General features: G+C 33.9%; 1 protein-coding gene across 1 annotated transcript; it reads left to right on the forward strand.

The window, feature by feature from the left end:
* Positions 1–1,580: 1,580 nt before the first annotated feature.
* Positions 1,581–26,865, forward strand: LOC148938955 (mitotic checkpoint protein BUB3-like). The gene is made up of 6 exons (XM_089107372.1): positions 1,581–1,849; positions 6,986–7,137; positions 11,211–11,366; positions 14,639–14,784; positions 19,627–19,766; positions 26,747–26,865. The coding sequence occupies exons 1-6, from the start codon at positions 1,582–1,584 to the stop codon at positions 26,863–26,865; spliced, it is 981 nt and encodes a 326-aa protein (XP_088963498.1). The 5' UTR covers position 1,581.

The raw sequence follows: 26,865 nt of genomic DNA on the forward strand, positions 1-26,865 counted from the left end.
AACATCTAAAGAAAGCTAATTCGATTCAAAATTAAAAGTTTTTGGGTCCTTTCTAAGAGTAAATAGAGACTGGAGGGCAATCAGCCCATCTCTCAAGTCGATTTATTTCCCAAACACATCTAGTCAAAATTTTGAGACAACTATTTAGTTCAGCATAGTAGATTGGTCTAGCAACTATGTCTTTAGGTATATTGGGCATGTCAAACACCCACAATTATGCCATACTATGGATTCTTAAAAAAAAAACAAAAAGATATAAAATATTTTTTTTCATGAAAATGACTTTGTCAATAAAAAAAACGAACAGAAATTCATGTAAAAAACTTTTTCCACAAGACAAGCTTTTCAAAGAAAAGTAAAGAGCTCCGTTAAGCCACAGATGGGCAGAAATGAAGTCAAGTAATCATCCAAGCGTAAAACTACCACAAATCAATATCAGTAAATAAACGAAACTCAAAATGAACAGAAATTAGAATAAATAGCCGAGTCAAACACGAAACGAGCAAAAATTAACATTAGTAGGGCTGATAACCTCCATGCCTTTTCAAGACCGGAACATAATTTGCGATTTACTCAAAACAAAATATGTTTAAACATTTTCACTATTTTTTAACTTAAATAAGTAAAAAACTGTTTTTACTCTTTTTACCCATTTTTTATTCTAAGGAATAAATATCAATAGAGGTATATTAAACTGACCATCCACAGTCATTTATTTTTTATTTTTTTTCAGTAAAGCCTAATTTATGTTCAGATCTTGAGAAGGTCTGGGGGTCTTTCAACTCTAATAATTTAAATTTTTATTCATTTTGAGTTTGACTGGGCCATTTATTATAATTTCTGTTCGTTTTGAGTTTCATTTAATTGTTGATAGTGATTTGTGGTAGTTTTACTCTAAAGTAGTTTTTCTTAAAGATCATTTGACTTTATTTCTGCCCATTTTTGGCTTAATAGAACCAGGAGAAAAATTTACAATTGTAGTTTTACAACTGCTTGTCATGGCAGTGCTTTTCCCACAAACTGGTTGGGAATTAGATTGAAAATTTATAGGGAGAACTTTTTTGAAAGGATAGGGTGCTTAAAGTGGGGTACTTTGTTTATCCCACAATCAGTGGGCTGTATCAAAACTTTGCAAGTAATCAAGTAATTTTTTGAAAGAAGGGTGTTCAATCAGTGAGCTAGATTTAAACTTTGCAGGCAATGAAATAGTTTTTTGAAAGTAGGGTGCCCAACCAGTGGGTTGCTAGACTGTACAAAATATCTATATAACACACAACAAAACATCTATAAAAATAAACATTTTAATATTTCTTACATGTTTATAGAAAACAAATTTAAAGAAAACAAGGCTTATACTAATTGCTATACTTTGTCTCTTATATTACAGTAGAAAGTGCATTTTTACTTGGATAAAATATTTCCTAAAATCAGATGGGGGTAAGGGGGGGGGGGTATTGTCCACTTAGAGAACAATGGTATTAGAACATTCTAGTTTTGACTATGCTGTTCAAAGAATAATAGAACTGCCATTTTGAAGCTGATACATTGGTTTTACTAATGCTAATTTCTTTTGCTTATAGTATGTCTGAGCATGGTGAAGAATTCAAAATAAAGAGTCCTCCTGAAGATTCCATATCTAATATAACGTTTGCTCCTAATAGTCATCAGTACCTTCTTGCTTCATCCTGGGACAAAACGGTTCGCCTGTATGACACTGTTGCCAACACTGAAAAGACAAAGTATACTAATGAAGGTGCTGTTTTAGACTGTTGTTTTCAAGATGCAACCAAAGTTTGGAGTGGTGGTCTGGATAGGTGTCTAAAATTATTTGATGTCAACACTGGCTCAGGTAAGCCTCTTTCTTACAATGATTTTTTGCTCTTGTTCATGCTGGGTTTCTCCCAAGATTGGTCTGATTATCTTTTTGGGCAATATATAGGGTCCTTACTCTCATGCATAACATGATATTCAGCTGTAAAAGGTATCAGAAGTAAAAGCCCCAAATTTCACCATATTTTATTTGGTTACACTTATGTCACACATTTGACAGCACTTGTGATTATGGTATGTTTTTTCTTTTATAAGGTTTCAAAAATTCATCAAAAATGAGACTATTAGGTTATGACTCTTGGCTTGGTCACATGCTCTTATGCATCACCTGACGTTCTTAATTGTAAAAAGCACTATAACCAGAAATCATGAGTTTCACCAAAGTTTATTTTGTGACACTTGTGTCATCAATTTGGCTGCACCACGGTTTTGTGGTTATTTTTGTATATCTTAGGTTAATTTTCTTCATTCATTATTGTAGTCTCAGTCATTTCTTTTTGTTAGTCCAGATAATTCAAGAAAAAGCAATTCCTCTGTTTGGGGATTGTGCTAATATTAATAATGAACCCATTTGTTAGAGCCATTTAAAAAATTGAATGTAGGTCAGTTACAGGATCACCAGTCCCTAACACTGGTATACCAATTTTTGAATGATGTTGCACCAGCATACTTTGTGAATATTTTTTTTTCTAATTATTTTTACCATTCGTATCATACTAGGAACATCAATAAGCTAGTAAATGCAAGGAGAAATACGGTAATGTCAGCCGATGCGTTACGTCACATGAGTGTACCCCTCTGGAATAGCCTCCCGGACAGCATTAGGGGCTCTGAACCGGTTTCGTCATTTAAAAAGGGTTTCTCCTGACTCGCGACACAGGATGAGAGCATATTCCCTGTCAGCATTATGTATGTGATTTGTTTTGTGTTGATTATTTGATTTCATTAGTTATTGAACCACTGTGCGCGGGTCATTTGGTCTTCTAGCTGGCTATCTTTATTTCTTTGTTGTATTATTTGTGTGAATTCTTCAAAATGAAGGTATCAATCAATCAAAGTAGGCTTTTAAATATGATATCATGTATTTGCAAATTTATGTTCATATCAAACTTTCACAATTTCACTAAGAATCACAAATTTTGATAAAGGTACAAGAAATGAAAATTACAGCTTTAGCGAGTTCCCAATATAATTTATAAGACCACCTTTTCCGTTTATGTCACCATTGGCGAAAATGTTGAAAATATCTGCTATGATAAGTTGTTGACTTTGCTAAGAGGCCAATTTTGACTCTATTATTTAATTGGCTTTATATTTAAACAACCTCCAGTGTCAAAGCCCTGTGACGTCCAATTTGGGATGTCACAGGGCACCATTTCAGTATTTGTTTCGAGGGAGGGGGGGAGGTTTGAAATATAGAAAAATTAAGTACAATGTCTTCAATTCCATGGTTTTCAAGGAGAGTTAATTTAATGATTTTTTTACAGGGTTATTCCCTGTGGACACTGGAGGGGGGGGGGGGGGTCAAGGGGCAATGTCCCTTTGGAAACAATAAAACATTAAGGTTATGTATAAATAAGAAAACGAGAGGTTTTCCTGTTAAAACCTTGGCGGAAGTAAAGTGTGCTGGAAGATGCCTGCCCCATGCTTCTGGGAAATTTCCCTGTTTGTGTTTATGATGTGTCCCCCTACCCCTTAGGAATTTCCCTGTTCGTGCTTGTGACCTGCCCCCTCCCCCTCTCAATCTTCTGTGCCGGAAAGCAAACGAATTAACTCTTTTATGTTTCACTTTATTTATGTAACAAGAGGGTAGGTACCACCCACAGCAGCCATATTGAACTATTAGTCCAAAAGTATTCCAAGGAATAAAGGGAGATTAGAAATTAATTCTCTCCCCTCCTCCAAAACTTCCTGGTATATTTATCTAAAGACTCAAGGAGAATTAGAAATTGGGCATATAAATGAACTTTTTGAAGCCTTAGCGCCTTCCTTCTCCCAACTACATGGAGTTCCATCAGTCCTCCTCCATAATAGCTAATGCATAATTTGTACTACTGTATGTGATTTTATCAAGCCTACAATTAATCAAGTTAGTCAAATGAAACTTTCAAATAAACTGTTAAATTCACCGGTTATTTTGTGTGGACTACGTGCGTCGTTAGGAATGATTTTGCCACCGCCCTCAGTCTGGAAATGCCCCACTTAGAAGCTCAGAATATACTTTTCAACTGTTGTAAATTGAATGCGTATCTCTGGATTTTTTAGTATGGTAGTTTTTGCCCCTCTTTGAGCCAAAATTATTCTTTTGCCTCGCAACTTGACAAACACCACTGTGGTGTGGCATAATATTTCCTGCTACTTAAAAAGGGCCCTGGGAATTTTATTTCTTGCTCTTATGAGTCTCCTCCTGATATTCTATGACCTTTGATTTAAAACGTTCATCCCAGGACAAAAAAAAAACAAAGAAAGCAAATTAATAAATGCACATCTGTGATTTTCTTTCTCAGAAAAAATAACTGATTTGATGGTGAAATTTACTATAAATCGCTCATCCTTCTAGAGAAGTTTTCCTGTTCATCATAATTAGGCAATTTTTTAAAGACTCGTAACATTAAATTGGTAACTTTAAACCGAATGATTTTATATATTTAGAATCTCAATAAAAATTAAATTCTTTTGATGTATTTCTGGTATAAAAACTCCTTCTTCGAAGTTTTGATTACATTTAGCCGAAGTTGCTTCTTACTTTTAGGTTGTAGCAACACTAGAGCGTCGTTTTAGACGACATAACATAGATACTGCAGGAAATAATATTCCAATTCAGCAGAATTCATAAAATGTACATGACCCACAGAAGCATTATTCAAATATGAAATTCTAATGAAGTTAAATAGTCTTTCAATTTAATAGCTAAGTATGTAGTAAAAAAAGCTACGATTTATTTATCGATAAATAGATGGCACTGCCTTTAATCCTGCGATTTTGTTATATAACTAATTATATCAAATTATAGTGTGCACCACCACAAGAGGAGGTACAAAAATAAAAGGAGGTTTTAATATAAAAACTCCTATTCATAATGTACTTTAGTGCAATCAAAGACAATCAAAACAGAAACAGGGTAAACACCTTTAAATACAAATAATCTTATAACAGAATAGCTAAGTATGTAGTAAAAAAAGCTACCATTTATTTATCGATAAATAGGTGGCACTGCCTCTAATTTTGCGATTCTGTTATATAACTAGGCTAATTATATCAAATTAGTTTGCACCACCTCAAGAGGAGGTAAAAAAATAAAAGGAGTTTTTAATATAAAAACTCCTATTCGTAATATACTTTAGTGCAATCAAAGACAATCAAAACAGAAACAGGGTAAACACCTTTAAATACAAATAATCTTATAACATAATAGCTAAGTATGTAGTAAAAAAAGCTACGATTTATTTATCGATAAATAGATGGCACTGCCTCTAATCTAGCGATTTTGTTATATAACTAATTATATCAAATTATAGTGTGCACCACCTCAAGAGGAGGTACAAAAATAAAAGAATTTTTTAATATAAAAAGTCATATTCGTAATATACTTTAGTGCAATCAAAGGCAATCAAAACAGAAACAGGGTAAGCACCTTTGAATACAAATTATCTTATAACATAATACCTAAGTATGTAGTAAAAAAGCTACGGTTTATTTATCGATAAATAGATGGCACTGCCTCTAATCTAGCGATTTTGTTATATAACTAATTATATCAAATTATAATATGCACCACCTTAAGACGGTACAAAAATAAAATGAGTTTTTAATATAAAAACTCCTGTTCGTAATATACTTTAGTGCAATCAAAGACAATCAAAACAGAAACAGGGTAAGCACCTTTGAATACAAATAATCTTATAACATAGCTAAGTATGTAGTAAAAAAAGCTACGATTTATTTATCGATAAATAGATGGCACTGCCTCTAATCTAGCGATTTTGTTATATAACTAATTATATCAAATTATAGTGTGCACCACCTCAAGACGGTACAAAAATAAAATGAGTTTTTAATATAAAAACTCCTATTCGTAATATACTTTAGTGCAATCAAAGACAATCAAAACAGAAACAGGGTAAACACCTTTGAATACAAATAATCTTATAACATAATTACCTCTTAAACATAATAATACCTAAGTATGTAGTAAAAAAAAGCTACGATTTATTTATCGATAAATAGATGGCACTACCTCTAATCTAGCGATTTTGTTATATAAATAATTATATCAAATTATGGTGTGCACCACCTCAAGAGGAGGTACAAAAATAAAAGGAGTTTTTAATATAAAAATTCCTATTTGTAATATACTTTAGTGCAATCAAAGACAATCAAAACAGAAACAGGGTAAACACCTTTGAATACAAATAATCTTATAACATAATACCTAAGTATGTAGTAAAAAAAGCTACGATTTATTTATCGATAAATAGATGGCACTACCTCTAATCTAGCGATTTTGTTATATAAATAATTATATCAAATTATGGTGTGCACCACCTCAAGAGGAGGTACAAAAATAAAAGGAGTTTTTAAATAAAAACTCCTATTCATAATATACTTTAGTGCAATCAAAGACAATCAAAACAGAAACAGGGTAAACAATTTTAAATACAATGGGGAAAAAGTGAATTATTTTTCCTTTGCAACTTAGGAGAAAGCTTGTTGAATTCTTAAATTAGCGTCAAAAAGCCGGCCTCAGTGAAAAAAATAAAAGTAATATTATAGTTAAAGTCCGTTTGACAATATAAAAAAAGAAAATCTTTAAAAAGCTTATGCTAAAACATAGGAGCTATTATTTTATAATAATGTATTTAATTTTATAATAATAACTATTATCTCTCTTATTTTGGCAGGGAGGGTGGTTGAGCCGGAGGGGGGATGAATTATTTTCTGTTTTTTTCTCTTTTTTAGCTTCCTGTGATTTACACTTTTTTTGTCACTGTTCTCCCACATTTTTATACGCTCTCTCTCTCTCTATTTGGTAAAAGAAATTTTGAAAGCTTGCTATATTTCGTTTTTTTAAAGAAATGTTTAGATGGTAGCATAAAAGGTAGTGGGTGGTTCATCACTGGTTTCTACTTACCTAATAGTTCTTAATTTATTTTAGAGGCAATTATTGGCAGACATGAAGACTCTATTCGTTGTGTGGAGTTTTCCCCGGAATACCACTTCGTCATTACGGGCAGTTGGGACCAGAGTGTGAAAACATGGGATCATAGGAGTAATGCATGCAATTTTTCATGTCCGCAAAATGGAACGGTATATTTTTTCTCTTCTATAAGAACACATAGCTACTTTTAATTATTTATTTTTTCAGTTCGTTTTTAAATTTTTGGTTATTATAGGCGGCAGCTTCTTTACTAGGTTGCTGCTGTTGGTGCAACCATTATCATTGTAAGCGAGGTCATGTTGTTTTATATATCAAGATATAAGTTTTGATGTAACGTCATGGTATATATATATAGGATTTAGAACCTGAAATTTTTTGTGCTTTTGATCGAGATGAACGGGGCAATAAGGGCTGGGAGTATATATTGAAAGCGCGGGTTACGACACTAATTATTTCCGAAGTTAGTGCAAAGAGTAGCACGTCGGGCTGCCAAGGTAGGAAGGTGGAATTCCTTAAGAAGGAGAATGCATGGCACTTTGTGCCGACCGTAAATAATTCTCAGGGCTCTTCTGAATAATTTCTAGCTTTTCGGACTGATCCACCAAAAAGCCCAAATCCCACACGGGGCAAGCATACTCAAGTAGTGGACGGATAAAAGATGTGTAAAGTCTAAGGATATGTGCTTTTGGGTATGAAAATTTTGCAAATAGCTTAAGGAGAGATAGAGATGCACTAGCCTGTTTAATAATAAGACAAATAAGGGCCTCCTGTTTCAAATCGTGTGGCCCCTAATAGTTTATTTTTTGTTGTGGTTATTTCATTAGGTATTGGAGTTCTAAACGATGGCTTTGATTATGATGTCATATCCCTTGTCAAAAGATGCGTGCGTTACATCATCTTGTGTATGAAGATGCAGTTTTTATCACAAATTGCTGCTTATTCAAATAGCATTTTTTTAATGCTTACAATAGGCCCTAGATATAACAATTTAATTTCAAATGAGTCCTTAAACAGCTCGTTATGGTCTACCTGTGCCCTGCTAGTGGCGAAGAAAAAAAAAATAAAAAAAGAGGACGCATCAGTGCTACTTACGCCAAAAAAGTGACATTCCTTGTTTTTCAAGGTGGACGACTATGAGTTTCCTGTAAGGTTTTTTGGCAATTATAATTCCAATGGTTTACTTTATGTTTTGATCTGAAGCAATTTTGGAGGGTTTCAGGCTATTTTTCGGAATTTCCATAGTTTTGTTTTCAAAATGGCATTTTACTATTAAGACTAATCAAAATAATAGTTACAATACATGAATCAACTAAAAATGTAAATTTTTTGTCAACTACACAGTTTCTTTTTTTTAAACTCATTATATATTTTTGGTTACAATGGGCTGTGGTTTGCTCTTTACTTGGTTGCCCCTACTAGGTACCATGATTTGTTAAATTACGATTAACCTGTATGTACCATATGTAGTTGTGTAGGTAGCTTACATTTTGTAAGAGTGATATGCTGAAGTTAGTGTATTACGGCTTGAGTTGAGTTTCTTCTTGAACACTCTTTTTTACTAATGAACAGTGAATTTTTTCACCAATAAAAAGTATGTTGACTCTCTATCAAGTTTAATGGAATAATGGAACTACCAGAGCACAAAGCAGAAGGAGTAAGATAAGTTTATTTTTGCTTGCTTACAAACATATAAGGAAAAGGTAAAGATAAAAAAGGGAAGAAATGAAGGAAAAGTCTATTTTTGAACTAGAGAAGGTATACAAAATACAAAATCAATTAAAACAACACTTATTGGTAATTCCAAATATCCAAAAATTAAACCAACGATCTACGGGCTTATTTATAAAGAAGTCTAATATTATAGAAACGCGTAAAGAAGAAGTTGAGAGAAAAAAAAACGAAAGAAATACACGAAGGAAAATTTGACTTGTAAACTAGAAAAAGAATACAGAATATAAAATTGATCCAAAATAAGAAATAACCAACAATGAAAAAAACGATTTTGAGTCTTATATTATACAAACATACTTAAAAGAAGTAGAGAGAAAAAAAGGGAAGATATGCATGAAGGAAAATTTGACTAGTAAACTAGAAAAAGAATACAGAATACGAAATTGATCCTAAATAAGAAATAACCAACAATGAAAGAAACGATTTTGAGTCTTATCTTATACAAATATATTAAAAAGAAGTAGAGAGAAAAAAAGGAAAGAAGTGCATGAAGGAAAATTTACTTGTAAACTAGAAAAAGAATACAGAATACAAAATTCATTCAAAATTAGAAATAATCAAAAATGAAAGAAACGATTTAGAGTCTTATATTATATAAACATATTAAATAGAAGTGGAGAGAAAAAAGGAAAGAAAGGCATGAAGGAAAATTTGACTTGTAAACTAGAAAAAGAATACATATTATATAAACCTATTAAAAAGAAGTAGAGAAAAAAGGGAAAAAATGCACTAAGGAAAATTTTACTTGTAAGTCAGAAAAAGAATACAAAATTCATTCAAAATCAGAAAAACTAAAAATGAAAGAAACGATTTAAAGTCTTATATTATATAAACCTATTAAAAAGAAGTAGAGAAAAAAGGAAAAAAATGCATGAAGGAAAATTTTACTTGTAAGTCAGAAAAATAATACAAAATTCATTCAAAATCAGAAAAACTAAAAATGAAAGAAACGATTTAAAATCTTATATTATATAAACCTATTAAAAAGAAGTAGAGAAAAAAGGAAAGAAATGCATGAAAGAAAATTTTACTTGTAAGTCAGAAAAAGAATACAAAATTGATCCAAAATAAGAAATAACCAAAATTGAAAGAAACGATTTAGAGTCTTATATTATACAAACATTTTAAAAACAAGTAGAAAGAAAAAAAAATGAAAGAAATGCACGAAGGAAAATTTGACTTGTAAACCAGAAAAAGAATACAAAATTGACCCAAAATAAGAAATAACCAAAGATGAAAGAAACGATTTAGTGTTATATGATACAAACACATTAAAAAGAAGTAGAGAGAAAATAAAGAAAGAGACGCATCAAGGGAAATTTGACTTCTAAACTGGAAAGAGAATACAGAATACAAAGTTGATTTCCCGATCTTTATCACATACCTTGGCTACCATTGGACCTTACCCTTTCCACAGAAACATCTTTCAGCTTAGCATCTAATTTATTGTCCACGTGGCGATACCGTCAACTCTTTAATTTTACCTGAAAAACTTAAGAAACTAACTTATTAAAGTGACGGGTTGCTTCAAACCTCGTATTAAAACGAACTAGAAAGGGATTCTCAATGGTTCATAAAATACAATACTATTGAAAACGGGAGGGAAAAGACAAAAAAGTCTAACAGTAAAATAGACCATAAGTTTGTCCAGTAAAATCAGAAACTAAAAAAAAGGAGAGAAGATTGATACCGATAAATACTTGCACTTTAGTAAGGCTTTTAAGGGTATGATTGTCAGTAAGTGTATGATTGTCAAGAACCAAGGTAAAATAGCCAAATTTGATTACCAGCCAAAATCAAATAATAATTCAGTCAAAATCCAATAACAGCCAAAATCGGAACTATCCCAGAACAGCCGAGGGCCGGTAAGGTTAATCTGCTATAGAGAAGACAACATACTGAATATTTCTATTTAGTTTTTTTGTTATTAAAAATTTTCCGTTATAAGTTTGTTTCAATTTATTTCAGCTGTGAGTGGCATAGTTACCTTAGAAGTTTGTTTGCTGAATCGAAGTTTTCAGTGGACAATCCTAGCTCAGTGGTAGTGTTACATGTCTAGTTAACAGGGGGCCATTTGTTTGAATGCCACTGATGGCAAGTGTTTTTTTAATATGAAATTACAATTTTTGGTTATGTTTTTTTAGCTTTTTAGATTATTGCATTTGAATTACTGCAGTTCAAAAATGTTTATTTAAGAATAAGGATAAACGTTAAAAATAATTGTTATCCTTACCGATAAAGATTCTGAGAAGCCAATTTCACCAAGTCCATTGTAAAATGTAAATATTGCTTATCCTCAAATACATAACCTAATACCCCATAATTTTGAAAAGGAAATTTCAACATGTAAACCAGTAAACACATTTCCAATGGTTCATTAAAATCATAACAAGTGATTTTGTTTTAAGAATTTTTATTTTCATATTGGCTGGTAAAATTAGCACCTGAAAGGTTTATTCTGTGCATTATAATCATTATCTTTGCCTTTTAGGTATATACTATGGCTTTAAGCGGAGAGAAGCTGGTTGTAGGTATATCCGATCGTAAAGTTCTTGTTTGGGATCTCAGAGCGTTAAAAATTTTACAAAGAAGAGAGAGTGGTTTGAAATACCAAACTCGTTGCATTAGAACGTTCCCTAATAAACAGGTAAGAACATAGACTATGGAAAGGTACGTTTTCGCCAACTTTTATCGACGTGCTTATTATTTTTAAGCATTTTTGAGACGTATATCTAGAACGTTAATTTGTTTTACGTTTCATAGGAAAACGCTTGTTTTTTGTAGTTTTTGAGTTCATGCATTTGTACTTTGTTTTAACTTGTGGGAACAGTTGTGAATACCTGACGCGACATCCAGAAGACTACATGATTCCTCATCTATAAGACATCCAGAAGAATCCCGCCTGTTAATTTTTATTACAATACTTCTTTATTTATTTAACTTGTAACTAGTTAGATTTGTAACTAGTTAACTTGTAAAAAGTTCGATTTTTCTTTATTTAACTACCAACAAAGCCCCAAGTCTGTCACACCTACATTATCTTATTAATTTTTATTACAATACTTCTTTATTTATTTAACTTGTAACTAGTTAACTAGTTAGATTTAGTTTAATTTTTCCTCTTGTCTTGCACCTTGCACTCCTTGTTTGCACCTCTTTGTAAATGAACTAGTTGATTCGTTTGACAATTGTAATTGTAATTACTCCACCCCACTCCTTGTTTGCACCTCTTTGTAAATGAACTAGTTGATTCGTTTAACCTTCGTAATTGGAATTGCTCCACCCCACTCCTTGTTTGCACCTCTTTGTAAATGAACCTTTTGATTCAGTTTAGCCTTTGTAGTTTTATGTACTTTTTTCCCCTGAATATCACATCGAATCCTTACATCGATGAGTGAGGTCCCTATATTTGATTTTCCAATACTAATGCCTTCTAATTTTTTCTCCCAAAAATGTGATGTTAAAAAAATGAATTTTAATTCAATTCTGTTTATTACAAAATGATATAACACATAACATTAATCCAAGTGGCTACCCAAAGAAAGACATAAAAGCACTTGATACTGGGCGACCACGTATATAATAAACACTTAACAAGCAAAACTCTTAACAAACGAACAAAACAAACAAAAAAATGTAAATAAATAAACAACCACATTATAACCAATCTCTAATCATAAAAAAAAATCATCTATGAACCAAGACCCAAAAGAAAATTTTCCGTTTTTCTTTTAAACAAACCAAGGTGTTCGCTCCTCCGCCTGCATGCTCAGTGGAAGAGAAGTTTTTTGCCGAATAGATTTATCTGGTTTTTGAGCTAGTATCGGGCAACTGACTTCATACGCAGAATATAACTAGAATAATTTGCAAAAAGAATAGTTTTAATTTAATAAGAAATGATTTTATTAGTCACTCGTGTTTAATTGTGCTTTCACTTTGAATTTGGGCAATTTCTAAAATTCACAATTTCTTAAATTGTGCTTTCAATTTCTAATAAAATGTTTACTTTGCTAGTATGCCAATTTATTACTGAAGAGCGATGTTAGATGGCAGGTAATGTTTTCTTTCCAAATTTCTTTCAGGTTCCGATTACAAATGGTTTCTTTCCCGCCTCAGTTGTATACTGATATAAGAACACTAATACCAAATTCATGTTGAAAAGTGTCAATACTGCTGGGATAGATGCCACTCTAAACATAGTTTAGTCTGTATACCAAACAGTTCGTGGTAACGAACTATAAGTAAGAAGCGATGCGGGCCAATAGTAAACGAAACTCTAAGAAGATCTTGATAACAAAAGATACATCTAAAGAATTGAATTTTGATGCTTATTCAAAATATATAAAATTCATCAAGTTCAATGTTACCCATCAAAAGTTACAGGCCTGACAATATTTCCCCAATTTTTGAAAAAGGGGGAAACACCCCCAAAACAACAAGGGATCGTAATGACAATCAAACCATCAGATTCAGCACATCAAAGAACTCTACTCTAAAGTTTTCTAGCTCCTATATACAAGAATATTCCCAATGATTTTATAAGATCTTGAGCAGGCTAATTTTGTTGGAAACCAAAAGTTCTAGTGTCCTTTTCAAGTGGCCGTAAAATCAGGATAGCTAGCCACCCTCCCACGCCCCATTTTCCCAAAGTCGTTCAATCAGAATCTTGAGATAGCCATATTCTTCAACATAGTTGAAAGGCCCAATAAATGTCTTTGAGGATGACTTGACCCCCCCCCCACAGCCCCCGGGGGATCTTCCGATGGCGGAATGTTTCGAGAGAAGAAGGAAAGTTTCCATCGAGGGGGAGCTGGATTTTTCGGTATTACTTAAAAAAACGATCAGATATTAAATAATTTTTTTTTTTTTAACTGAAAGTAAGAGGCAAAATTAATACTTAAAACGAACAGAGATTATTACGTATACGAGAGGGTTGTCCCCTCCTCAATATCTCGCTGTTTACGCTACATTTTTTTAGAACTTTTAAAAAAGCTTATTATTCCAAGTGAACGGCGCTTGTGCTTTGCGAGTCATTCTTAGATAATTGGAACAAAAATTCAAACTTTGGCGTAAAAACCGAGGTGTTGAGAGGGGGGAACCCCCTCATATCACGTAATAATTTCTGTCCATTATAAATTTTAGTATTACTCTTCACTATCAGTTGGTAAACCTTGTTTTCTTATTTAATAGGTATGTAGATAGATAGTTGGTTATGTTAAAAAACAAAATTTTCCCGATTAGGACTTTGGGATTTTTGGACTTGAAGATTTTTGGATTTTGGACTTGAGAATTTTTTCCCGATTAGAATTTAGAATTTTTTCCCGATTAGATATTGGACTGGTCTAGAAAAATATATCAAACGCTTGAGAATAATGAGAATAATTATATTTCTAATTGTAATGCTCTTTGTTGATTTTTGACAAAATTACAAAATAGCAGTTTAGAAAGTTAATTTGTGCAGTTTTTGTATTTTTTCTCAAAATTTCCTACGAATCAAGATAAACGATGCAAATGTAAGCAAAAGAACTCGAAAACGCACCAGCACTTTGCGCGATGTTGAATATTTTGATCTCTGTGGGCTAAAATTGTCTTTCTGCAGGGCTACGTTCTCAGCTCGATTGAGGGCCGAGTTGCTGTTTAATATTTGATCTCTGTGGGCTAAAATTGTCTTTTTGCAGGGCTACGTTCTCAGCTCGATTGAGGGCCGAGTTGCTATTGAATATTTTGATCTCTGTGGGCGAAAATTGTCTTTTTGCAGGGCTACGTTCTCAGATCGATTGAGGGCCGAGTTGCTGTTGAATATTTTGATCTCTGTGGGCAAAAATTTGTCTTTTTGCAGGGCTACGTTCTCAGCTCGATAGAGGGTCGAGTTACTGTTGAATATTTTGATCTCTGTGGGCTAAAATTGTCTTTTTGCAGGGCTTCGTTCTCAGCTCGGTTGGGGGCCGAGTTGCTGTTCAATATTTTGATGTAAGTCCTGAAGTGCAGAAGCCATATGTCTTCAAGTGTCATAGAATTAAAGAAGGAGATAAAAAGGAAGAAATTTATCCCGTAAATGCCATAAGGTACGTCCCTTCTCCTTTCTTTTTCGCCTTCTGGTTTCAACCCCCTTGATTTGTTTTCAGTGGTTAAATTCGTAATCGTAAATCTGAATATCAAAATTCGGAAATCTCGAGATGTGTCATTTTCAATTACATATGTCCACCATCCTTCTATGCACCCTATTTTGGACACAATGGTGCCCAATTGGCACACTACGTATTTTAACATCGAAAGTTCAATGTGCCATAATAAGTTATGTAGCACAATTTTGGATGTTTGGGACAACAGAGTTCATTATGGATGTGAAGTGCGCATTCTGACATCAAACCCATACGTTAAGGGTGTTTCAAAAAGAACACTGGATTTGAAAAGCTGGATAATTGACCTACTTTGGTCCATTAATCACGCACTTTGAATCCTTGTACGATCTAGTTCAAACAGGATGCAGCTTGCTTGCTTTATCACTAATAAGTTTCTGGGGGCGAGGGGGGGGGGTGGGGTGGATGTGCTGCTATGGTCGCTGTCTAGCGTTAATGCGTCGCCTGCGCTTTGTGACATTGTACCATTTTTCTCGACCAAGACTAAACCACAAAGGATTCTTTGTAGTACAATTGTAGCATTCTGCGTAATTTTCCATTTCACAGAATAATCTGAAAACAAGCAGCCTTTTATTTTCGCTTATATGTTCAAGTTCTCAGAATCTAATTTTTAATTAAAAATTTTAAATATTTAATTATTTAATTTTAATGAGTTTAATTTAATTATTATGTAAATTTAATTTATTAACTAACTATAACTTATTTTTATATTTAATCTAATTAATATATATTTTACCATTTAATTATTTAATAAATTAAATATTTTACTTATTTTAGTTAAATAACTAAATATGATATCATGCAACTTTTAGTTTGAAATTTGTGGAGATTTCTTATTTGTGTCGCGATTGACGAAAATCCCTTTTCTTATGCTTACATGTATAAGAGAATGGAGCAGTTTCGAAAGTTTCGAAAAAATTTAACTTGAGAAGACAAAGAATGAAACTGTACCGAATTGCACCATGAATTTGGGATTATACTATAAAATATCAAGATGTTTTGCATTGTATCAGGACCTTTAAATTGTGCCAAAAACGATACAATCGTACAGCGTTGGCAACACTACTAAGCAAACGGTTTTTACAGTTATTTCAGAGTTTGAAAATGTTCTACTCGACACTTTGGTGTAGCAGCAACGATATTAATAAAAAAAATGGGGGGGGGGGGGTAATAAACACAAAAATAAATTTTATTTGATAATCTGTTAAAGAAGTGATCAGAAATTTAAGGAAACGTGGGATGTCTTGGAGGGGAGAGACGAAACCCCGCCTTGCATTCGTTTCCGATTGTTGATATTTTATTTGATTTTTTGTTGGCTTTTCGCTTCTTTGGTGGATTCTTTGTATTTGGAGTTTGTATTGGAAAAAATCCAAAATTTTAGATTATCTCTGATAAAAATAATTATCATCTTTGTAACCTGAATCACGTTAAAATTCTTCTACTTTATTTGCAAGGCTCGACTTATTCGAGTTCCACCGAAAAGCGTACATTGCATTCGTTGACATTAAGGCTGCCTTCGATTCTGTTGATCGCCGTTCACTTTGGCTGATACTAAGAACTACGGGTCTACCCAAGAAATATTGATCACTTTTTGAAAAGATGTATGAGGATACCAAAAGCTGTGTGCAAGTCAATGGAAGACGCAGTCCCACATTCTCGGTGAAGACTGGCGTCCGGCAAGGTTGCGCCGCCACTCCCGAGCTTTTCAACTGCATCATAGACCATGTTATGACCAGCACGACGAACCACCTTCACTTCGGTCTTCAGTTCGGTGACCGGCTACTCTGATGTTGACTTCGCCGACGACATAGCGCTAGTTGCGAGCACCGTCGAAGCTGCGAGCACCGTCAAAGTGCTTGTCCGGTTTGGCACTTTGCCCTTACCCAGGATGAAACTGATAAAATAGAATGAGTTCAGAAGAGATCACTGCAAATCATTTATGGCGGTTCCCCTCTACCTTACTCCGCTTACCTCAAGGAATTTAAACTTGAATCCCTTTCTTCCCGCCGAGAAAAATTATGCCAAAGATTTGGCTCCTACCTCCTTCAACATCCCTTCTACCGATCATTCCTTCACCCACCTTTTGTCCCTATAAGATCTCGTCCCCCAAGGGAAGTGGCTGAGAAGGTCCCGAAACTAACCCCAGTCCACTGTAACACCATGCGCTACAGTAAAAGCTTTGTGCCAAGCTTTGTGAAATATTACAAAGATTTCTAGTATTTTTATTGTTTAGTTTAATTTATCCTGACGAAATTTTATCACACAATTCTATTCTCAATCTCAATTGTTTTTATCCTTTAGTTTATTTATCCTGACAAAGTTTAATCAGACAACTTTTTTTTTGCTAATCAAGGAGGCACACTTGTGCCTCTATAAAGAGGCGACCCACCACAATGTTAAGCGATTTCAGGTCCTAGAGGTCGCAGAGAGACGGCGGTAATCGCATTTTGTAGCCCAAGCTCAAACTAAGAAACTTGCAAAATTTCATCCTCCTCCGACTTTATCTTCATGGGGTAAACTGGGCCGGAAGTTTCGACCCTCCCACCACAGCCCCACTTTAACTTTGTCCGATTGGGCTGAAATTTAGAGGTTAAGCTTTCCTAGGGCCCGGGAGCTTATCCTCGAAATTTCAGCTCAATCCGATCACTCCTTCCCTGTGTTCAAAAAACCAAATATAGCCACTATAAATTCATTTCTTTTATTTTTCTTATCCACGCCTACAGGCCACAGTTGGCAACTGATCCGGGTGAATGAGGATTCATTCAAAGCAGAATTCGACTTGTTAGGGCCTTTTGATATTTTCAGACCGAAAAAATTATCCCCCGAATTTACATTTACGAAAAACCTCGTTTTCCTATAATAGCCCATGTTAATTTTTCCCACCACAACCCCTTGTGTCTCTTTAGTGCAGCGGTCGAGACTCCTGACTGTCAGGCGGAAAACCCGGGTTCGATTCACCGTTAGAGAAAATTTTTTATATACTGAATTTAAATCGCCCCTTTCATATATGGAATAATTTCTGTTCGTTTTAAGATTGAATGTCGCTCCTTCCTTTCAGTTTAAAAAACTTTTTTTATTTAAAGGCTGCGAAAACGGGGGTTTGGGGGCGGCAGCCCCCCAACTGTGCCTCCTAATCCCTGTACGTTTTAAGGTTCGACCTTGTAACTCAGCCTCTTTAACTCTTTAGAAAACGTAGTTTTTTTCAAATAATTTCTGCACGTTTTTGTACAGTTTATTTATGACTAAGAGACATCATATTTCGGCCTTGCCCACGAGAGCTATGTCTTGTTTTTGAATTAAATGAATTTGAATTTGAATTCGAAAACGTCACTAAAGCTCTCCAGGTGCTCTCAGAAGAAGCCTCGAAAGTTGGACTGAAGATCAACTGGCAGAAAACCAAAGTTATGCTTCTTGAGCCTCCCACGTCCTGTTCTACTGTAAAGAAAGTCAACATCGGAAGCAACCCAGTATGTGGTTGAAGACTTCACTTACCTGGGATCTACTCTGTCGAATGATGGCTTGATTACAAAAGAGCTTACATCTCGAATTGCCAAAGCTTCAGCACTTGTTGGGAGGCTTAGCAGCATCTTGCGAAAGCCAAACATAAGCCGCTATACCAAAATGCGCATTTACAATGCGTCAGTCAGCACCGTACTGCTGTGCGGAGTGGAGACGTGTCCAGCTGCAAAATCTATCCTCAGCGCCGTCGATGTCGCACAGAAGAAACATCCCCGAAGAATCGAAAGACTTCACTGGACTGACTTCGTTAGCAACCAGACTCTCCTGTCACGTACCGCTCAAACTCCTTTCTCGACGCAGCTCGTCCAGCGTACTGTTCGGTAGTACGGCCACCTCTTTCGCATGCCACGTGACGCCCCAGCACGGGTCGAATTTGACTTTGACCCCACCCTACTTAGATGGAAGTGATCCAGAGGACGCCCACCCACTAGGTGGAAAGACAAAGCCGATAAATTTTCTCACCCAAGCCCACATCCCGGTGGAAGAAGCTGCAAGGCTGGCAAGCGATAGGTCAACCTGGAGGTGCCTAGTTTCATCGTTCTCTACGCCGAACCCTCGGCAGGAGCCTCAAGTCAAGTAAGTCAAGTCCAAAAATACTGTTACTGTTTGGTTTCGGTTTGATTTTTTTTTTCATGGAGTAGGTGTATCCAGGATAGGGTGGAGTTTGCTTAATTTTTGCTGATAGTTGTTGTTTTATTTTAGGCCATTTTTGTTCTCGTTTTGAGTTAGTTTTTAACTAATATTTATACACCCCCCCTCTTTTGCAGGCCAAGGAGCCTCTGTGGGGACAAGTATCACGCAATGAATAAAATATTACCTCTAACGATCTACGTAAAAAATCTTGAAAAAAAAAAACTTGAAAGAAAAGTTAGAAAATCATTGGATCTTGAGAGGTTTAAGCACTAGTCATATGTACATACCATCGGTACCAACAGCCAAAATTTAGTAGTTGGATGTATATCATCAGATTAAAATGAGTTGATATTACTAATCCAAAAATTTGAGGAGTTTGAGTCCGCATCAGTAATAGGTAGGCTTCACAATCCATGTTTTGATTAGGGTAGAGTGACTTTGAATCCATTTATGTTCTTGCAAATATATTTGCTTCTTATTAAATAATTAAATTAATTACATTAACTAATTAAAATGTTTAATAAATTGATAATTAATGTCAATATTAAATAATTATGTCTCATTAAATAGTAATTATTTCATAACTAATTATGTAATTATTAATGTTTTCAACAGTTTTAATGAAAAATACAGCACTTTTGCTACTGGTGGTTCCGATGGCTTCGTTAATATTTGGGATGGTGCCAACAAAATTCGATTATGTCAATTTCATCGATATCCTACTGGAATTACTTCTCTCTCATTTAGTTCACAAGGTAAAAATTCTCTATATTCGAGTGTATTAATATTAATTGAGATTAGACAAAGTGAGATAGAAGGAGATTTTTGCCTATTCTTTGCCCTCTGGTATTATAACGCTATGAGCTTGCGACTAAGTACATTCTACAATTAACGAAATCCCCTCTCCACCCAAGAATTGATGTTCAATAAATACGCTTAGCGTTTGTTTATAACACTTCGAAATGCATAGGTAATTTGTCCTCTTTTTTCTCACTTGCGCGAAATATTTTGTTGTTTTTTACTTTTTTTAATTGAAATATCTCTGAAATTTGATTCATCGACGTACCAATCAAATCTTGCTTAGGAAGATATGGTACCTTAAAATCATTTTGCAAGCCTCAACGTCGGCTGACCGTCCCAAACACATAGTGCCCATAATGCATAAAACACAATTTCGTGTGTTTTAAAGTTTTTGTGCCCCCTCCCTCCAAAAAAACACCCTCCCCCCATGGACAAAAATATTGGATACAGCCCTGTCTGTGACAGGAAATTTTGGTTAGGTTCCAGTGATTTCTTTCATTTAACTTTTACCGCTTGTGCAGCCAAATTAATTTTTGCAATTTGTTCCGTTATAAAAACTTAATGGTGGTTCTGGATCTAGAATATCTTTATTTCAAACCAAATGTAACAACATAAAAAATGGAACATAATAGGGACTTTAATTCACAATAAATAACGAGAATGTTCTCTCTAAATTAAACATGTCATAAGCAGGGCCAGATAAAGGACGATTGGACGATTTGGCATTACTGTCAAAGTGAACAAAAAAAAACCTGAAATTTAAAATAAATTATTTTGACGATAAGGGATAAATTATGAATTATTCAAATTAAAAAAATATATTTGTTTTAAGCTTGCATTGTTGGATGGGATTTATTAATGTATTTATTATTATTATATAATACATACTTTATAATGTACAAAACTGATACCCATAAGTGCTCATGTAACACTTATTGAATATAATTGGGATAATCTTATATTAGAGGGATTTTCCACAAAGTACTTGAACTACTTTGTGTACGTAAACTACTATGCATGTATTTTTTATTTAAATATTTAATATATAGTCATGGCCACGCAAAAAATCCATCCAATCGGGCTCCGCACCTATTCAATCCGGCTCTGTTCATAAGGACTTTTGGGGAAAATAAGGATTTAAGTTTATTTGAAATAACGAGGTAATTACGCGTTCGTGTTTGAATAATCAGCCAGTTTTAAAGTTAACTATATACCAACTTAAGAAGACAGATTATGCTAGAAAATAACTGGAAATAAGTAATTCTTAGAAAATTGAATAGAAACATCGATTAATTAAAACAATTAACCTTATTTAAGCGGTTAAATATGAAAGGACAGCCAACTCTTTGTGGTTTGTATCGATAATGGAAAATGTCAGCTTGTGTGCAAGATTTAAAAATTCGTAGAAATTACCAAGACAGCATTTACGTAAAGGTGAACGAAAAAGAATAATTGCAACTTGTATAAAGTAAGTAAATATAACTATCTTAATCTATTTTTAGCTACCTTATTGTTAAATATATAAATATTTAAGTATTTAATTAATTAGCAGTAATAAGCATAATATATAATTTGCATAAGTAAGTATAAAGTAAGAACCGAAACATAACCATCTTAATCTATATTTTCATTATCATATAGTTAAATATATAAGTATCTATAATTATAATATTATAGATTTTTAAATTGTTTTATAGTTAAATATATAAATATCTATAATTACAATATTATTGATTTTTGATTTAACTATTTAATTTATAATTAATTAGTTATAATAAATATAATATATAAAATCTATAACAATATTAATTTTATAATTTTAAATATAATTTAACTGTCTTATAGTCTCGATAAGAATTGACCAAAATCAAGGAAAAAAGTGGTTTGCTAAACTCTTATTGAACTTTATTAAATTTATGTTTTTTTAAATTTTGTTATATTTTAAGTCAAATTTTGTTTTTGTATCATTCCTCGGCATTTAATTTTCCACTCGACAAGAAATATTTCAAGAAGGGCTTGGATTAAAGAAATTTTTTGAATTTTCTCCTTCAAGCAAACAATGAAACGAATTAAAATTACCAAATTACTTGGCAATTAGCGAAATTACAATTCTGCGCAAAAATTTGCCTAGGACTTAAAGGAAGAAGATGAAATATGAATCCTGTGATATAAGAATATCTTTAAAATATTTCACCCAAAATGTCATTGTCATTAATTTTGAAGTAAATTAGAGGAGATAAAATCTTAATCGTTCTCTGTGAAATAGGATAATTTTAATGGAAAAATTTATTTAAAAAAAATGAAATGTGCATAAATTACATTTATAGGACGCAGAGGTGAGTCAAAATATGCAATTTTTTAAATGGTTTGTTAGTATTTTTTTTTAACAGACAATTTTAAAATAAAAAAATATTAGTTTATTTTTTGTATATTTTTAACAGAAGTGTTTTAAATCATTCTGTCCCAAAGTGATCAGATTAAAATTTCATCGTCTTCCTTTTAACTTTTGATCAATTAAGGAATTAAAGAAGAAGATGAATGTAGCTCGTACGAAATCAATTTTGGATTTAGCTCATTGGGCAATGTGTTATAACTCAATAGTGATGCATGATAGACGCTAATGTTTGCGCAGTTAGTACCAGTACATCTCAATTCTTATAGAAAACGTTTTTGAAATCAATATATCAATTTCCTCCTCCGGTGTAAGCAATTATCCTTATTAATTATCCTAGGGGATCAATTAATTATCCTATTATTAATTATCCTAGGGGATTAATTATCCAGGAGGGGGAAGATAGGCTGCTTTGTGAGTTAATGAGCTCTAGGACTCCCCGTTATATTGTGGCAGTAGGAAATTTTGTATTGATGGGAAGGATATCAAATGAAGTGTAATTTTTCTTTAGTATTTGTCTTTTTGTATATGGCTTTAATTGGCTTTTAAATACAGATTATTATTATTATTATACTCCCTTTTCTTTGTTCAGATAAACTAGAGTTAAAAAAATGAGAAATATGAGCCATGGCAGATTTATGTATCGGTGATTTAACAAACGGTAGTACCAGTAAATCTCAGTTGTCTTAGAAGAAAATGTGTTGAAAAACATGGGCGTAGGCAGCATATTGTCTAGGGAGGGTTGTCTATAGTGTGATGGAGTTTTATCAACTGCTTTTCCAACTATCTGCTTTTTCAGCCATATCTAATGTAAAATTGAAGTTCTAGGGGGGGATCTACTGACTGTATTATCCCTCCTAAACCCCAAAATACAACAGTTTAAATATTGTACTATTTAAAAAATAGTTTAAATAGTACCAATACATCTCAGTTGTCTTAGAAGAAAATGTGTTGAAAATCAATATAGTTCCCTTTTCTAGACTAGTACTCTAGACTACCTAGTCTAGACTACGGGCTATTGAGAAGAAAATATGTTAAGAAAACGACTCTAAATTCACAATATAAAGAATAATTGTAGCTAATATATTTTGAATGCAACTCCTCTATACCTTACCCCTCCCTGATGTACAAATATGTAACCCAAATTATATATTTCACATGAGTTTTTCTTGATTTTCCAGTTTTTATTCGTCAAGCTTGTTTCAATTTACGGGTACACGTGTTGAAACAAGAGAGACGGATTGGGAGAATACATGGAAAATATATAATAGGCCTATGTACTTGCACATTAGGTGGGGGGGGGGAGTAAAGTATAGAGGAGCTGCATGCAAAATGTGTTAGCTACAATTATTCTGTATATTGTTAAGAAAGAATCGTTTTCTTAACATGCTTCCTTCTCAATGGACCATAATCTGGACTTTTACCGCTCTTTTTTCTCTGTTCAGTGAAACTTGAGTTAATACAAAATAGCTTGGCCATGTAGATTAAAATACGAAGGACATTGAAAGTCCTTAATATAGTAAGTAAAACTTTAGTGCATTGATGGAAGGTTAATATATCATTTAATTTTTTTTTAACTTTACATTGTAGTCTAAAAACTATAGACAAGGTAATAAGTAAGCCTTTGGGGTTCCATTAGAGGTTGATTGAAGGATTTGCCCCAGATGCAACCATTGAATTTAGAAAGAGAATAAGGAAAATTAATAGTGGTACTCAGAATTAAATTATAGAATGCCATCAAAGTAATAATGTAAAATATAATATATTATAGAATATAATTAAAACACCAAGCAAAGTAAGGGAGTATGAGTAAGAGTGGAAACAGAAAAGGGGAGTATGGGTAAGAGTGTAACAGGAAAGAGGAGTATGGGTAAGAGTGGAAACAAAAAAGGGGAGTATAGGTAAGAGTGTGACAGGAAAGGGCAGTATGGGTAAAAGTGAAAACTGGCGCTGACAGAAAAAAGAAAAAAAAACCATCAACACTTTCTAGCGTGTGGCGGAACTTGGCATCTTTTCAACCTTTGTAATCGTTTTTCTGTCAGGAACTGCGATCAGACTCTTATTACTACACTAATTTTTACCAACTATATAACTTAAATTAATTATTCTTATTGCTATACTGAAAAAATCCCAAATGTCGCTGAACCCTACATGGCGTTGGAGGCTTTTTTGGTCAACATTATCGCTAATTCCTTTTTGCCTTGCCTTCCTAAAATTAAGCAAATTTGTTTGTGCTAAGAATTTTGATTGTTAAATTTAAACTTAATGAATTCTAACAACGATTTATCCAGGACTTTTTGGGGGGAGGGGGCCGGAGGTCCAAAGAAATGCCTAAAAATTTATTGATATTCATTTTTGTTTCGTTTTTACGAGTCGGACAAAAAATTCGGGGAGGTTTCACACCCGGTAACCCTGCCTCCTGGATATGCCTCGAATTCTTTATATTATTTGGAAAATATATTCAACAAGTATTTTTATGCTGAGTTAGGTTAGGGCTAACTCTGACTAAAGATCCATACCTGAAAGTTTCCCGTAGTTAAAACTTTATAATGTTTAATTCACCGAGTCTTGATAAAAGAAATACTTGTATGTTGACCCAGTTTTTCATTATAAGTTCTACACATCGTAGATAACTTTATATGTACACGTATGAGCGGGGGATTCAGACAATTTATATCCTATAGAACGCATGGAATAACATGGACGTATTTATGTTTTTTTTACCTTGCACGGTGAAATAATTTATGCGCACAAAAATGATATATCTCCAAATGGCTGGGATGACGGACGTGAATCATCCAGGATGTGCTCCTTAGGGCAGGGACTTTGAACGTGCTTAATGGGGGTGGGGTAAGTGGAATTATTTAAAGGTTAGGTGGTTTTTACCTTAAATCGAGTTAAAAGTTAACTTAAAGTAGTCTCTACCTAAGAGATAACAATATGCTTAAAAATTCTGGAGGGAGGGGGCCGCAAATAACCTATAGAAATAAGCTAGAATATAAAATAAAAATTATAAAAGAAAAGAACTCAAGAGTGATGTCATGATAACAACCGTAGGGGGGGCTAAAGGTCAGAACATCGCCTGAGCAAAGGAGATGTGAGGGCCAAAGGCTCATGTGAAGCACGGGACTATTTGCGAAGGTCGACTGCCTGAGATGCTAACCAAAGTGAGTCATGGAGGCGGCTTTAGGCTGTATTTACAGTGGCTGAATGCCCACGCCCGTTCATGTAGTTCAAAGGCCCGATTGAGCCAAGAGGAACGGTAAAAAAAAACCTAAGCCAGATTTGATAACCAAGAGGCTTGCCAAATGCTCCATGTTAGGCAGTGTTTAACACATACCGTGTAATTGGTTTCTTTTTTCCCCGACTCAGTGTTTTCAGTTCAATTTTAGCCATTATTTCTTTGTGTGTACCCCACATCTAGCGTTTGGTGGCTTTGGTATTTTTTCAAGCTTTGTAATCGTTTTCCTGTCAGGAACTGAGATCATGCGCTTATTATTACCATTGTTTTACCAAATACAGTAATTAAATTAATTATTCTTATTACGACACTGAAAAAAAATGCCAAGTGCCACTGAACGCTAGATGGCGTTGACGGCTTTTTAAGTCGACACTAGCGCAAATTCACACTCTTGTAAGTTACGCACTCCGTGTTTTCAGTTCAATTTTAGTCATTATTTCTGTGTTTTCACCCATATCTTTCTGATCTTGTGGTGGGCCTTCCCTCGGCCTGCGATTCTAAAAATTCGACTTTTTATCTCTGACTTCCAGATGTACTTAGGAAATTGATAAGGATACGCCAATTGTCTCTCAAATGTATTGCTGCCATATCACTACGTTTCTGCTGGTTGCGGATAAGGTCCAAATTGGGTGCTCAGCCGTCTTTCATGCGCGCTACCTATATACCACATATTTTCAACTTCGGGTCCTAAACTGTTTGCTGGATTTTTTAAATCCCATAATGGGTATCAATACTTCTAACTCGACTAACTCTCTTTGAAGTTTTGTTTATTACATTTCTGCACTTTTAGGGCCTAAACCGTTGCTCAAAAATATTTTAGGCTGAAAAATCTGGTTGAATGAGATCTTTTCCCTGGCTATCTGCGGCCAAAGCCGTATCTAGAGGGAGGGGTACTGCGTTTGAACCCTCTCCGCAGGAAATTTTTGTGCCGACTCTTAAACATGTGTCGACTCTTATAAATGAATTTGTAATGCGTTAAAAAAAATTTTTATTGTAGCCCCCCCCCCCCTCCACCCCCTAAAAACAATCCTGGATGGACCTTTTTCTATTAAATTTGATCTTAATCGATCGTGGTAAGAGAAAATATTATGATTCTGTAACCCCCCTTCCCCCCAAAAAATAAATTATTGTATGAGGAGGCGTTTAAATGTTGACGGTCAGGTTTTCTGAGTCAGTAAATTCACTATTGTAACTTGTGTGGATATATGATTACCTCTTCAGGCTGAATCAACAACTGACAGTTGCCAGAAGATCCTCATCTAATTAAAATCACGCTTCTAAAAACTATTCTTTACTTTCAGGTTCGCATTTGGCAATTGCTACATCGTATAATTATGAATTTGAAACCCATCCAGTTCCAAGACCGAAAGACCAAATATATGTTCGGCCTGTATCTGACGCCGAAACAAAGCCTAAATAA

The sequence above is a fragment of the Artemia sp. Qi Xiang Cuo genome, unplaced genomic scaffold (assembly GCF_049724085.1).
Source record: "Artemia sp. Qi Xiang Cuo unplaced genomic scaffold, ASM4972408v1 HiC_scaffold_23, whole genome shotgun sequence".
NCBI classification, from domain to species: Eukaryota; Metazoa; Arthropoda; class Branchiopoda; order Anostraca; family Artemiidae; genus Artemia; species Artemia sp. Qi Xiang Cuo.